Source organism: Chiloscyllium plagiosum, unplaced genomic scaffold (genome assembly GCF_037043375.1).
Source record: "Chiloscyllium plagiosum isolate Xiang-an unplaced genomic scaffold, Cpla_swu_hap1 HiC_scaffold_11, whole genome shotgun sequence".
NCBI classification, from domain to species: Eukaryota; Metazoa; Chordata; class Chondrichthyes; order Orectolobiformes; family Hemiscylliidae; genus Chiloscyllium; species Chiloscyllium plagiosum.
Genome location: NW_028270149.1, coordinates 5318694 through 5334159, shown reverse-complemented (window position 1 = coordinate 5334159; position 15466 = coordinate 5318694). Strand labels below are relative to the sequence as shown.

General features: G+C 42.0%; 1 protein-coding gene across 7 annotated transcripts in view; it reads left to right on the top strand.

The window, feature by feature from the left end:
- mcf2a (MCF.2 cell line derived transforming sequence a) overlaps positions 1-9651 on the top strand; it is a 182359-nt gene extending 172708 nt beyond the window's left edge. For 6 of the 7 annotated variants that reach the window (XM_087991850.1, XM_087991851.1, XM_087991853.1 and 3 more), the window contains 2 exons: positions 3596-3696; positions 5697-9651. In XM_087991850.1, the coding sequence (XP_087847976.1) occupies positions 3596-3696; positions 5697-5740 (145 nt within the window). In that variant the 3' untranslated portion in view covers positions 5741-9651. The remainder of the gene's footprint in view (positions 1-3595; positions 3697-5696) is intronic. The other variant, XM_087991852.1, reaches the window with a different exon arrangement.
- Positions 9652-15466: the final 5815 nt, after the last annotated feature.

Below are 15466 nucleotides of genomic sequence, written 5' to 3'. Positions count from 1 at the left end.
ATTTTTGTCTTTGGAGTGAGCTCCAGAGTCCTTTAACTCACCAGACAGTGGAGGTCCAGCTTGTCTGAAAGATGTGACTCGAACAGGGCAGCAGTCAGAGGACTGGCTGTGCTGGACTGGATGACATTCTCAACTCTCCAGCGTGAGGCTTGAATCAATCCTGGGGCTTTGTGAGGCAAAGGGAATTGTTTAAACCTCTGAGCAATTTGACTCTGAGCACCTGTCGAAGGAGCAGCTCATCCAAAGCTTGTGTTTTCAAAATAAACATGTTGATCTATAACTGTGACTTCTGACCCAGTCTGAAGAAAGGAGCAGCGAATCTATTTAGGAAAGGCAGCTGGGTGGTTACATTCCGAAACTAACCTGAGTTCACCATCAGAAGTGGAGCAGCAGCCTGTGCCCATGGAGAGCTCACTCTGTCCTCGTTAGATTCTGGAGAATGTTTCCTGATCATGGTGGAGAAGGAGGAGGATGGGGACAAATTGAGTGAGACAGGAGCTACGAGGAAGCATCCAATTTCAGTTATGCCCTGAACCTTCAAGAGCTTCCCTGAAATTATTTTGAAATGATTCTCACTCACAGGATGTGGTTGGCACTGTCTGGGCCAGAATTAATTGCCTGTCCTGAGCTGCCCTGGAAAAGGTGGTCCTCAGCTACCCTTTCAGATTTATTACAGAATCCCCATTAAGGCAGGCCATCCTAAATAAATGTCCCATACTTCATGGCTCAGTTACAACCCCAGTGTGCAGGTTTTGCCACAACATTATTAATGTATATGGGTGTCACTGGCTCGGCTAGCATTTATTGCTAATCCTTAATAATCCGGAGGACAGTCAACCATATTGCTATGGAACAGGCGTCACATATAGGGCCAGACCAGGTGAGGATAGCAGATTTCCTTGCCCTAAAGGCCATTAAATGAGGTAGTTTTTTTTGTGTTAATGGTATTAGACAATAGTTACATGATGGAGACAGTGAGATCTGCAGATGCTAGGGATCCGAGTTGAGAGTGTGTTGCTGGAAAAGCACAATAGGTCAGGCAGCATCCGAGGAGCAGGAAAATTGACATTTCAGGCAGGAGCCCCTCATCAGGAATCTTACATGATGGCCATCAGACTAGCTGTATATTTGAATATCACTATCTGCCATGGTGGGACTTGAACTCCCATCCCCAGCATTTTAGCCTGGATCTAGATGCCCAGTCAAGTGGCATTACCACTTGTCCAGCACCTCCACACTGAGAGATGGGGCTATTTCTGAAAGGGCTTTAGTCTATTTTCAGCTGAACTTATACTGGCAAGTTCCTAATTATTCACACAACCTACAAGATGCTCAATGGTTTATGATCAATGAGGCCAGCAGCAATTGCATTTCTGTAGTGCCTTTCATTACTAGGAATAAATTTATTTACTAGGCCACTTTGCTTCAGGACACAGCAGATCTGTGCTATTTTTCTGCTCTGTATGAGTCTCCTCCCACCTTGTATCACCTCAGGCTATCAGTATATTTGTCCATCATATGTTAGACTGAGTTCCCTGCAAATTCCTCTGTGCCATTCATCTTTTTATAACAAGTTTCACATTCTCATTTCTCTGTCTGGGTAAAGAGATTTATCCTAAAATTCTCAATGGATTTATTAGTGATTGTCTTCTATTTCTGGATCCAAGTTTTGAACTCTTCACATATGGACCATTTTCTCCACATCTACCTGAACAAACCTTCTCATCATCGGAAAGAATTCTGTCAGTTTATTATTCAAGAGAAAAGAGCTCAGCCTGTTCTGTCTCTCCTGCTGGCTGTAGGCACCATGTTTTATCACTGTATTCCTTTATTGTTCCAGTGCCCTCGAGGCTTTTATTTCATGTAATGACACAGAGGTCGAACCTCTTTGCTAATTAAAACCAAACACCCAGAAAAGCTCCCTTCCTGTAGTAATTTGTTAAAGTGTGAGGGAAGAACAGACAACTCCTAATTTCCAGTATTTAAAGAAAAAAATAACAATTTATTTTCTTAACTCTAATAGTGAATACTAAACAAAACTATTAACAAACTGAACACTCTTTTCCTTAACTGAACACAATCCTATTAACATGCGGTTCCAATAACACCCTTATTAAACATTACATTAACTTAATCTCAAGTCCACACAGTCTCCGTTTTCTTCGTGGTCTTCACTCTTCCATCTGCTGATCTCCCTGGGTGGACTTCTTTCTTTTTACTGTGAGTGTGTTTTACAGGAAAAGGTACCTTTTGATAGAGAGTGTTTTCTAATTTCTCTGAGAGCAAAGTTCTCAATGGGCAGTTAGCTCTCTGGCCCTACGGCAGTCGCTCAGCTGAACGGTAGTAGTTGTTCTGAGCAATTTTCAAAATGCCCGCATTTTTATATTCCCCAGCATCATACCTTGTCATTATTCAAGTGTTGTCAATACAATAAATTCAAGTTCAATTGGGTTTTATTTTCCTGGATATAATTTAAACAAATTGGTTGAACAGCAGCGAAAACTCAGGAATCGATTTAACAGTAAATTGTTAGACATATTATTTTGCAAAACTTCATCTCCCAGTCTTTCCATTTTGGCAGCTGAGCCTGCACTTCAAATTCACTCCAAAATTCAGAAAACACTCTCTATTTTAAAGTGAATAGACATGCTTTCGACTTGGTAACATTTAGCAGACAAACCAGAGCAGTGCACAGTACTGTAATGCTGGAGTGGGCCAATATGGCACTGGAACCCCAGTTCTGGAAGATCTCGAGCTTGCACCCCCAGAATTCGGCAGGAAATGTTCTGCCGGGCTAATGGTGACCGATTGTCATTTGTTTGTCTGTAGTTTGTGGTCACAAACCAAACCCAGATTTCCCAAGTTGTAGGGTGTAAGGGTGAAGCATATTAGATGGGACATGGGCTGGCGTGTGTTGGTACGACGTTCACACCCAGCAGCCCCTGTGTCTGTCTCTAAATTGTTTCCAGAGCCAAACCCCAAGAAAACTACTCCACCCCCACCATTAAGGTTGGATACTTTCTCCCAAATCATTTTTCAAAGTCGGGAATTGTATCAGCTCTGTGCTTCTAACTTCAGAGCAATAATTTGTGCTAAGCACAGTCCAGCCAATGATGCAGATAGATTTCACTGAAGTTCTATGTTTTCCAAAGCTATCCCTTTGGAAATAAATCCCAAGTTATTTGTTAACACTGTTTTCTGCCTTGGTTGACCTGTGAACCCGTAATCTAACCACCTCATAGTGCTCCAATCCCCACTCAAACTCTTATTTCTGAAAAAGTGCATATGCTCCTTATTCCTTCTACGGTACTGTGACACCATTCTGACGGTTAATTTACCCTTTACTGCAAATCTTTGAAAGGCTTCTTGAAAATTAATGCAGTATTTCTTATGATTAACTCTACTCCTTAATTCGATGTTGTTCACCAATGGAATTTTTGAAAAATTATTCATTTGTAAGATGTGGGCGTCACTGGCTGGGCCCAGCATTTATTTCCCATCCCTCATTGCCCCGTGAGAAGGTGGGGGTGAGCTGGGGAGTCTTTGGAATGGAAATGATTGAACAATGGCCACCTTTTCTCTGTAATGTTCACAGGTTTGTGAAAAACCTGAACCGGGGGCAGCAAGCGTGGATTTCTGTCAACAGTCTCCAAATTATTGTTGGTGATTGTTGCTCTCAAACCTCCAGCTCATCAGGTAAGGAGTCCGTCTCCGTACATAGAAACTGGATAAAAGTTTCCAGCTGTATATGATGTGGCTGCCAGAGAGGAAGAATGTCTCAGGTTCCAGGAGGATGTAAATGGATTGGTCAGGTGGACAGATCAATGGCAGGTGGAATTTAACGCTGACATATCTATGATGATGCACTTTGGAAGAAGTAACAAGACAACGGAGTACTCAACGAATGGCAGGACACTAGGAAGCTCAGAGGGATTTGGGGCTTTTGTCCTCAGACCCCTGAAGGTGGCAGGTCAGCACATGAGACATTTGCCTTTATCAGTCAAGACATAGATTATAAGAGCATGGAGGTCTTGTTGGAACTGAATAGAACTTTGGTTAGGCGAGTACTGTGTGCAGTTCTGGCCCCCACACTACAGGAAGGATGTGATTGCACTGGAGGGGGTGCAGAGTAGTGTCATCAGGATGCTGCCTGAGATGGAGAGATTCAGCGATGGGGAGAGAGAGGCTGGATAAGCTCGGGTTGTTTTCTCTAGAGCAGGGAAGGCTGAGGGGGGAACTTGACAGAGGTATATAAGATGAGGGGCATGGACAGAGTGGATGGCAAGCAGCTATTCCCCTTAGTCGAAGGGTCAAAGGGACATATTTATAAAGTGAAAGGCAGAAAGTTTAGAGGGGATTTGAGGAAAATGCTTTGTTCACCCAGAGGGTTGTGGGGCTCTGGGTTGCACTGCCTGTGAGGGTAGTTGAGGCAGGAAACCTCACAACCTTTCAAGAGTACTCGGACAGGCACTTGAAATGTCATAACATTCAAGGCTATGGGCCTAGAGATGGAAAGAAAGACTATTATAGGTGATAGTGTACTGTTGGGCCAAAAGGCCTGTATGATGCTGCTGACCAATATATTGTTACAATCCAGTTATAGACCAATATCTTTTATTTAAAATGATCAGAATGAGAAACCTGCGTTGTAGCAACCTAATGGGTTAATAATGGGGGAGCTGAATGACCCCTCCTCACCTGGTCTTAATACTGTGTTTCTAGACAACCCACATTGGAAGCCTGTAGTCTGTTGGCCTGACTTCCTTGCTCATTATTAAATTGACCCCTAACTAGTCAATGACATGTGAGACTAAACAGTAACATTTTTTTCCTGACGATAATTTATTTTCAAATGCAGCATGACAAATGTCTACTTCCTACCCTCCATCAGTAGTGTGTCCCACAGTATTTCTCTTTAAAAGTGCTCTAAGTATTTATAATGTACAGCTGAAAGGCATTTTGAATTAACAGGAGAGTTAACCTGTGGGTGGGGTGCTTGTGGTGCAGTGGTAGTGTCCTGACTCTGCACCAAGAACCTCCAGGTTCAAGTCCCACTCGCTCCAGTGGTGTGTAATAACACCTCTGAATAGGCTGTTCAAAATATAAACTCAATCTTTAAGGGTCTTGTGGAGCTGGGGTAGTATCCCTACCTCGAGACCAGAAGGTCTGGGTTTGAGTCTCACTTGTTCCTAACGTGCCTGAACAGGTTAGAATCATAGAATCCCTACAGTACAGAAAGAGGCCATTCAGCCCATTGAGAACACACCAGCCCATTAGCCATGGGAAGTATAGGGTTACAGGGATGGGGTAGGTGCTACATGTCTGGGTAGGATGCTCTTTGGACGGTTGGTATGGACTCACTGGGCTTCCAGACAGTAGGGATTCTATGACCCTCTGAAATGCATCCCAAATAGTCCCAGCTCAGTCACCCCAGCCCCATGTTTAGCCAATCCACCTAACCTGCACATCTTTGGAATGTGGGAGGAAACCCACACAGACACAGGGAGAATGTGCAAACTCTGCACAGTCACCCGAGGCTAGCGCTTTGAGGCAGCTGTGCTAACCACTGAGCCAACACTGAGTTGATTTGGAAAATATCTAGAATTAGAATGCTAATAGCATTTATTAGATATCTGCACATAAGAGAAGATTGTGGTTTATCTGTGAAGATTTCTGCTTCCTCTTTTGTCTTTCAGGTTTGGATATTCATAAGATAAGGAAAGTCAGTTCATCGCCCTGACCAGAACAATGCAGGGTTGCCAGTCCCTGAGACATTCTCCATATAGCAATCCTCTCTTTCCCATCAAACAGCTTCACCATATCCAGGTTTCCTCTGTGTCGGAGGATCTTTGCAGGTAGAATGTTGCTCCATATGTACTTCATGACACTCGTCAGCAGGGACCAATGAGATCCCAGTCCCATAAATCATAGACCAGGTGGAAAGCAAGGTCATTGTGCAATAATTCGGAGAAGGATTGTGAAGGTGCGACTTTGTGAGCTTCGAGGTAGTGGAGGTCGTTCAGTGATGGAACGATGAGCAGGTTCTGGACGTCTTACTGTCATTTCAGTCAAAGGGCACGCCAATCTGGGCACAGCCTCACAGGCTGCTGCATTCTCCTGGCTGAACTCATGGTGTACTCAAGGAGAAGACGCTCCTGGTTCTGTAATTGCTGAATATTTAATGTGTGGATGCGTGATCATTCTGAGGAAATGTTGTTCACGTAATCCATATTTTTAATCTTGTGTTACACAGAAAAATAATGTAACTGTGCAAGTTCTGTGTTTTTCTCGATTACACACGCTGACATTGTTGATGATCATTTATATGTAATTATGACTTTCACAAGGCTTCTTATGGAAGTATTTAGAATGTTGGTATGTTTTCATACTTTAATTTCTGTTTGCAAACAAGGGATCAGGATCCCAGCATTTCTCATTGGCCTGAAACCCATGACCCATTATTACTTATTGTACTTGGCAGCTCATGTCCATTGCCTTGTTATAACAGTTTGTTATACATCTGTAAACCCTCCTTCCCATTATTCCTGTTCTTTTTTCCCTTTGACTGCTCCCTTTCGTTTTTTGCTGTTTCCCCCTGACATCTTCCACTCCTGCTCACCCCCAATGCTGCAGGTTTGCTGTTTGATTTACAATTTCCATTCAACACACAGAATCCCTCCTTTGAAGGAGATTGAGAATCCAAAATCTCCAGTAGCAAAATCTAATGGGAGAAATTGGTGAGCAAGGAGGCTGCAGTCCTGCTAAATATTAATTCAATATTTAAAACAACAGTAAAAGCCGAAGTCCAAAGGAAATGTAACCGCTATTTCTAAACCCCCCCCGAACGTTGGAGGCTAAGGGGTGACCTTCTAGAAGTTGATAAAATCACGAGGGGCATGGATAGGGTAAATAGTCAAAATCTTTTCTCCGAGGTGGTGGAGTCCAAAACCAGACTGTATAGGTTTAAGGTGAGAGGGGAAAGATTTAAAAAGGATTTGAAGGACAACGTTTTCACACATAGAGTGGTGTGTGTATGGAATGGGTTACCAGAGGAAGTGGTGGAGGCTGGTATAATTACAACATTTAAAAGGCATCTGGATGGGGACATGAATAGGAAGGGTTTAGAGGGATATGGGCCAAGTGCTTGCAAATGGGACTCGGTCAGATTGGGATGTCTGGTCAGTGTGGATGAATTGTACTGAAGGGTCTGTTTCTGTGCTGTATGACTATCACTTTGCTTCCTTTGAATCTTTGTGGTTAACTCATGTGATTCATTGCATCAAATTCATTATATTCACTGAGGCGATACTGGAGAATATGTTCCTTACTCTTACCTTTTCCCTTCTCTCTCTTGCTGTTGTAAACTTGGTAGTCCTTGTCAATTCTGCCTCACCTGCATAGTGCATATACTTCCTTCATCCAAAGATGAGATCTTCAGTTCTTCATTCCTCAAATTTCCACATGTCTGCCCATATGTCTTCCCATCATACCCCTGCATTTTAATATTTGCAGGTCTCCCCTGTGACATGATCTGTTATCAGTTCTCCTCAGTATGTATCAATCTATCAGAATGCAGTTGTTGTTTCATTAACAGTGAAGAGTACAGTGAATGCTGGCTTCAGTTTGACTCAGTATGTTACAGCAGGGAGTAGAATTTCCACTCCTTTTGATGGAAGTGGTGACGTGATGAAATAATGCGGACCAGAAAACTGCAAAAATCATCAGTGAAAAGCAAAGTCCTCAGTGCACATGTCTCTGATGAATTTAAACCTTGCTATGCATTCAGCAGTTAGAAAATGGTGGACGTCTTCCACATTGCAACCTCAAACCTTGCACAATGCATGATACCCAGCACCATTTTGTAGTTCACTTGTTTTCCTTGTAATTGTTTTTAAACCAGGATTGCTAGCTGTACAAAATTCAGTGATTATTTAATCCTTGTTGTTATTTATCTATTTATATTTGCTGTTAAGTTAATTGCACTGTGCTCAATGCTGTTATTTCTCGAGAGAATTGTACTCCACAAGGATGCTTTTTAAGTTAAATGGATCGGGAGTCCAGGTATTTGCATTATTTTTTTGTCAATCTTCTGAAACTGTACATTGCTGAAGGCCAGGGTCTCGAGTCATCGGAATCTCAATGTCGTGCTGGACCACTTCAGAGGAGAGTTAAGACTCCACACAAGTTTTTGTGGGGACTGGAGTCATAAATACACTTAGAGTGAGAAAGGTCAGCAGCTTTCCTTCCTGATCAATGAACAAGTTGGTTTTTACAACGATCCAGAAGCTTAACGGTCACTTTTACTGATGTTAACGTTTTATTTCAAGGTTTTTTTTAAAGAAGAAAATTTGAATTCCAAATCTTAAACTGTTAATGGAGAATGTATACTTAAGTCTTGAGGATTAATAGTCCAAACCTGTTAAGTACTGTGGCCCAGTAATGTACCTCAACCTAATGATTATTGAAGCAGGAAGAAGCTGTTATTCAAATGCAACTGCATTGTCAAGCCTCCACAGTGTATTTACTGACACAATGGTATTTGAAATTATTTCCTCTGGATTAACTAGTTTGGTAACATAATCACTCCACTCCCTTCTCAGAAGCAGATGGAAATAAACTCACTCTGGATTTCACCCCCAAACCTTGTGCATAGACCCAGCCTGTTACTCCTTCATTAAGTATCAGCATTTTGCCTTTACTGTTATTTAGAAATATCTTGGTCCTATCTGCATTCTGTTCACTTCAGACAGTTCCCAATTCAGTTGATACATAGGCCAGCATTACCAGGAAGAGCAACAACTTGATTGAAATTCTCCTTAAATCCAACCCTTGACTTGTTTGCCATTACCAATCTGGCTTCTCCATTCCAGTCAAATTGTCACCTTCCTTTTAATCTATAATTACAGCTGAACTCCTTTGTTGTGTGGTTTATTTAAACCAGCTAACCCATTTATCTAAACCAACTAACTCTTTTATGTAAAGCAGCTAACTCGTTGCAATTTACTGGTTGTAGAAAGAGGATTGAGAGGTTTTGGAAGGGAAAGAGTTAAAAATTGAACCCAACATCTCATTTGTGAATTTAATTCATCATCAGACAGCTAGCTCTGTTCTGAGGCACTCTGCCCATTTGGCCCTGGATACAGAGGCACATCAAAAATGAAAGATTTTCCAGTGTATTAAATGACCGTCTCTATTTTCATTTAGTTTAATGTTTCAGCCTCACCTCATTCTTCACTGAAGATCAGGGTACTCTGTGCTTGCTGAGAAGGTACCTAAAGGGTTCACTGGTGGCTTAACTTTCCTGCTTAACTTCAATTTTATTCAAAATATTTACCCCATGTATTGACCAGTTGGATAGACATGAAAGAAAGCCATCTATGTTGTGTGTAATGCAGATAGTGCTGCTCACGTAGCTGTCCTGCTCTATAGCTGTGCCTCATATCCGGGGTATCTGGTATACAAATACCTCAGCTGCACGAAGGAACTAATACTTGATAAGATTATTCACAAAATCTGCCATGTACCTCCGTCATGGTTGAATATTTGAACTTATTTTCAATTTACAGAAGTAATCACATGGTACACTTGCTGCTAATTGCAGCACTTACAGAGCAAACACTGTACAAAGTAATAAATAAAAAGATTCCAAGATTCCAATTTTATTTGACATTTTTTTCCTCTTTTTCCTTTCCTGTCTTTTTTCTTGATGAATTTTTTTCCTGTCCAGCTGGGCTTCGATCACTAGTTCTCTCTGACTGCAGTTATAACAGAAAAAGATGATGGCTAGGAAGAGAGCATTGGCTCGATTGAGATTATCCCACACAAGAAACAGCTGGAGCCTGCAAACCAGACCCTTCCTCATAGCCACGTGATCTCCTCAGAGAGCAAGACAAACCCAAAACCAAGAAGATAAATAATTCCCTGGGGAATGCATTTTCAAATTCCTCAGACAATTGAAACCAATTCAGATTACACAAACTAAATGTTTACTGGGAAGATGTTTAACTTCCATGTGACATGACCCCCCAGTGAAGAATATCTTACATTCTTCCAATTTGAAGTCTTCATTTTATTATAACCTTACATGGCATGTGAGTATCACTGGCTGGGCCAATATTTATTTTTGAAAAAGAGTCACTGGACTGAAACATTAACTCTGCTTTCTCCGCACAAATACTACCATAACTGCTGAGTTTTTTCAGTAGTCTCTGTGTGTTTTTTAAAAATGTTTATCTTTCCCCTGGGAAATAAGTGGTGAACTTCGTAACAATGTTAGGGAGGCAGTTCCAGCATTTTGACCCAGTGACACTGGAAGAACAGCGATGTATTTCCAACTCTGGATGGTGAGTGGTTTGGAAGGGAACTTGTAGATGTTGATATTTCCATGGATCTGTTGGCCTTGTCCTCCTAGATGGTAGTGGTCATGGGTTTGGAAGGTACTGTCCAAGGATTGCTACATCTTGTAGGCAGTACTGAGCATTGGTGGTAGAGGGAGTAGATGGATGTTTGTGGATGTGGTGCCAATGAAATGGCTGCTTTGTCCTGGATGGTGTCAAGCTTCTTGAGTGTTGGAGCTGCATCCATCCATGCAAGTGGGCTAATGGTAATATTCTTGGTCGTGTAGATGAGCAGAGAGATCTCGGTGTCCATGTTCATAGATCCCTGAAAGTTGCCACACCAAGTTGATAGGGTTGTTAAGAAGGCATACGGTGTGTTTGCTTTTAGTGATAGAGAGATTGAGTTTCAGAGCCATGAGGTCATGGTGCAGCCGCACTTGGAGTATTACGTACAGTTCTGGTCGCTGCATTATAGGAAGGATGTGGAAGCTTTGGAAAGGGTTCAGAGGGGATTTACTAGGATGTTGCCTGGTATGGAGGGAAGGTCTTATGAAGAAAGGCTGAGGGACTTGAGGCTGTTTTTGTTAGAGAGAAGAAGGTTGAGAGGTGATTTAATTGCGACATACAAGATAATGAGTGGGTTAGGTAGTGTGGACAGTGAGAGCCTTTTTCATTGAATGGTGATGGCTAGCACGAGGGGACATACCTTTAAATTTAGGAATTATAGACTTAGGACAGATGTCAGAGGTGGTTTCTTTACTCTGAGAGTAGGGGTATGGAACACTGCCTGCAACTGCAGTAGACTCGTCAACTTTAAGGGCATTTAAATGGTCATTGGATTGGCATATGGATGAAAATGGAATAATGTAGGATAGATGGGCTTCAGATTGGTTCCACCCGTCGGCATGACATCGAGGGCCAAAGAGCCTGTTCTACGCTGTAATGTTCTATGATCAAAGTGGGGTGTATTCCATTACACTCCTGACTTGTGTCTTCTGATGCTGTATGGGACCACATTTGAGAGTCAGGGGGTTAGTCACTCACTGTAGAATTCCTAGCTACTGGCCTGCTATTGTAGGCACAGTATTTTTATGGCACGCCCATTTTCTCCTCGGTAACACCCATTATGTTGTTAGGGGGAGATTCAGTGCTGATATAGCCATCAAAAGTCAGGGGCACATGGTTACATTCTCTCTTGTTGGAGATGTCCACTGCCTGTCAGTTGGGGGGTGGGGAGGAAAGAATGGCCAAAAGATGAATAACAAAGGAAAGAGTACAAGAAAAAGCCAGCTAGAAATATTGAAACAGATTATAGATGATTGTTACAGAGTAGGAGGAGGCCATTGAGTATGGAATTGGCCCAAAAATGAACATTAAACCTTTGTACCATCCTCTCGCCCTTTCCCTATAATCCTGCGCAGGTTTATACAAGCATCCAATGTCCTGTAAAGTTCCTCAGTTGAACCTTGCTCCACTGTTTTTGCTGGCAATGCAGTAAAGACATACCACGTGTAAGAAGAAAGTTTTATTTCACATTTGATTCTTTTGAAAATCACTTTAAATCTGTGCCCTCTCATTCTCAATCTGTTTACAAGCAGCAAGAAGATTTTTCTGTCCGTCTAGACTTCTCACATGTGATTATGAAAACTTCAATCGAGTTTCCTCTTGGGATGCTCTCCAAAGAAAACAGTCTCAGCAATTTACCAATCTATCTCATCCATTTATCCAATTTGTGTTCTTAAATGAAATTTCTCATCCCTGGAACCATTCTCATAAACCTCTTCCACAATCCATTGTATTCACATCCACCCTAAAATGTCCTGTCTAGAAGTGTACACAGTACCGTGGTCTAACCAGTAACCTATTAAACTCAGCATGACCTCCCTGCTCTTACTGCATAGGGCATTGTTAATAAAGCCAGCAGCCCTTTCTGTTCTCTCTTCTAAACACACCAGCAAGATAGTCTGACATGAGTTTCCTTTTAACTAAACCTTGCCAATTCTTCCAAATGAATCCACGATTGTCCCTGTGACTACTCTGTCCTGAACAATTGTATCTAGAAGTTCCACGTCTGCTATCAAATTTGAACTGAATGGTCTGTAATTTCAGGGCAAATCCCTAAAACATTTTCTTTGAACAAGTTTGCATTGCTTGCAATGCAACCTCTCCCAAGTCGAGGAAAGATTGCAAGATTATTCCCACTGCCTTTGCAATTTCCACTACACTTGCTGCAGTCTCTTGGATGCAACTCACCTGGTTTTGTCATCAGTACCAAGAGCTTCTACAAAAACATTGTCCTTCCAGTGTCTGAGTTTCCTCCTTTGTGGTCAGGACCGGCATAATATCTACTTGCTTGGAGTAGACAGATGCAAACTATTCCTCTCATATCTCGGCCATTCTACCTGTCTCCATGTGTAAGCTTTCCTTTTTGTTCCTGAATCAGCTCTGCCTTGTGTCACTATTTTATTATTTATTGTCTAATGAAGACTTTGGCAATCACTTTTATGTTAACTGCCAGCCTCTTTACATAATCCCTTTTTATTACTTTTAATTGTTCTGTCAATCTGAACTTGTTTTATTTAGTTCACTTCTCAATTGATTTCCTACAGGACACCTGTGATAATCAGGCTGTTTTCTTCATTTAATGATGGATGTTTGTTTCCATCCTGAAAGCTTTCAATTTGTTTTCCAATCTTTTCCACTCCTGGCCTTTAGCCCTGTCAGAAATGAGACCTCTAATAAATTATACTTTTCTGAAAAACTCCAAAGTCCTTAGGGGATTGGTCGGCGTAGCTTACGATCACCTCAACAGAGAAATCAGTTCTTTCTCTCACTGGTAAAAACACGTAACCACATTCTAGAAATGCTGAGAGTTCTTGGTTCAGACTTCCATTGGACATCCCTAAATCGATAAGGTGCTTTTTATAGAAGTGTCTCGTAACAAAAATAACTTTAGCTGAGGTAAACAGTGAAATAGCCTTGAGGTAAAGTGAAAGATGAGAAGTTGGCCATCGTGAGATCTTGGGTATTGGCATTGCGAATTGATACCTATTGGTTAGAAAGGTGTGAATAAGTGACTGAAAAACCTGAGCATACCAACAGTGCTCAGAGACAATGGGCAGTCCCTTCGTTTGGATAGAAGGTGGACTAGGAGACTACTTCCCTAACACTAGTTTTGACAGCACAATACTGCCATCATAAGCTACTGCAACCAAAACACTGTCTGCCATCTATTAGTGAGGCCTCTGGTTTCCGTGCACCTCTCCTAGTTTAATGATTTTGTCTCAAAGATGATATGACATACCTTGAGAACAGATAAGACTTGAACCTGGGTCTCCTAACTCAGTGGTAGGGACATTACCACTCTGCCACAAGAATCCTCCCCTATATTTATACAATATATCACAACTGAACTGTTGTTTTTCAATAAACATTATAACTTACCTTAGAGTTACTTGCAAATATTACACTATCACATACATCTGTGGGTTCTAAACCCCCTTTACAATATGCACAGAAAAGTTCCAAAAAGTAACGTTTTGGAAAGGAACACATCATGGAATGTGTTGTCAGCTGGGGGACCAGTCTGAATTTACTTCTGTTTTCTATGCACTGCTCTCTGTGGCTCACTTCAATGAGTTAATCTTGCACCAGTTTCTGAGATGTCTGGGAAGAGGTAACTGTGACCAATATTTCACACCAATCGCTCTGACACTGACCCTGACACTGAGCCATGGCGTTTCACATGAGAGAGGAGTTTAACCCAAAGAAATAATAGCCATGCCCTTAGAATGCCCGATAGTCAGAGCATGGACATGGAGATCCTGGGGAAGTCCCAATGTGCTGACCTCCCCATTGGGAAAAACCACTGAAACATGTGAATGGTCCTTAGTCGGACTTGTATTCCTCAGAGCAGTATGCCTGATCAGAGATATCCAGGAAATGTTCAATTAAACACTCCTCATTAACTACAAAACTAACCCCCACCATCCCCCAAATCATTTACACTGACTCACAAGATTCTCTCCACAAACTGCCTCACCCCCCCAAACTCACCTCATTCTTCGACCTAACTCTCTCCTACTCCCACCACCCCCACTCGATTGTATAACCCCATTGATCCCCTGACTTCTCTACACTCATCAACCATCTCCACTACTCACTAATCCCTGAGTAAACCCCATCCCCATTACCCACCAATTATACCCCATTCCCATTGCTCCCTGAGTAAACCCTGGCCCAGACTTACCTCCCCTCTGACTATACTGAACTCCCACTCACCTGATGACCCACCCCAGTCAAGATTAGAATGTTGCTGGAAAAGCACAACAGGTCAGGCAGCATTCGAGGAGCAGGAATATCAACTTTTTGGGCAAAAGCCCTTCATCAGGAACCCCATCCACACATTCACTCACTCGCTCACACACAGCAACTAAATTTATTCACAAGAGGTTGACGTACTTTTTACAGAAGAACATAGTTTGTTTTCATGCTTAAAAGGGTAAAAACACCAGTTATATTCCACTCACAAGAATTGGTTGAAGCAGTCTTATTACAAATATTTGAATTAATCCTTTTATCCTTAACAACAACCTTACAGATACTCAGGCTCTGGTGAAGGTCACGTTGTTTCCACTTTCAACCTTATTGCTTAAGTCAGTGCTCTCACTGGTTTCTGTGGAATAAATCTCTGTTGTCACATGATTGTGTTTCTTTAGTTATACATCTTTTCCTCAGATACTTATCCTTATACACATTTCTTAAGTGAGTTCCAGAAACTCCTCTCCGGCAATCTTTTGTTTCCAGAACTCTTCTCTGACTGATATTAAGGCAATTAACTCATTGTTTCTCATTCCCTGACTGTTTTGGAGTCTGCTAAATCACACTGCTGCTTTTACATACCTCAGCTCTCTAAATTATCTGCAACTCCTTGACTGTCCTGTCTTTCTAAAATGGGGGCAGAATGGTGACTCAATGATTAGCGCTGATGCCTCACAGCACCAGTTCCAGCCTTGGGACTCTCTGTGTGGAGTTTGCACATTCTCCCCGTGTCTGCATGGGTTTCCTCTGGGTTCTCCGGTTTCCTCCCACAGTCTGAAGATGTGCAGGTTAGATGGATTGGCCATGTT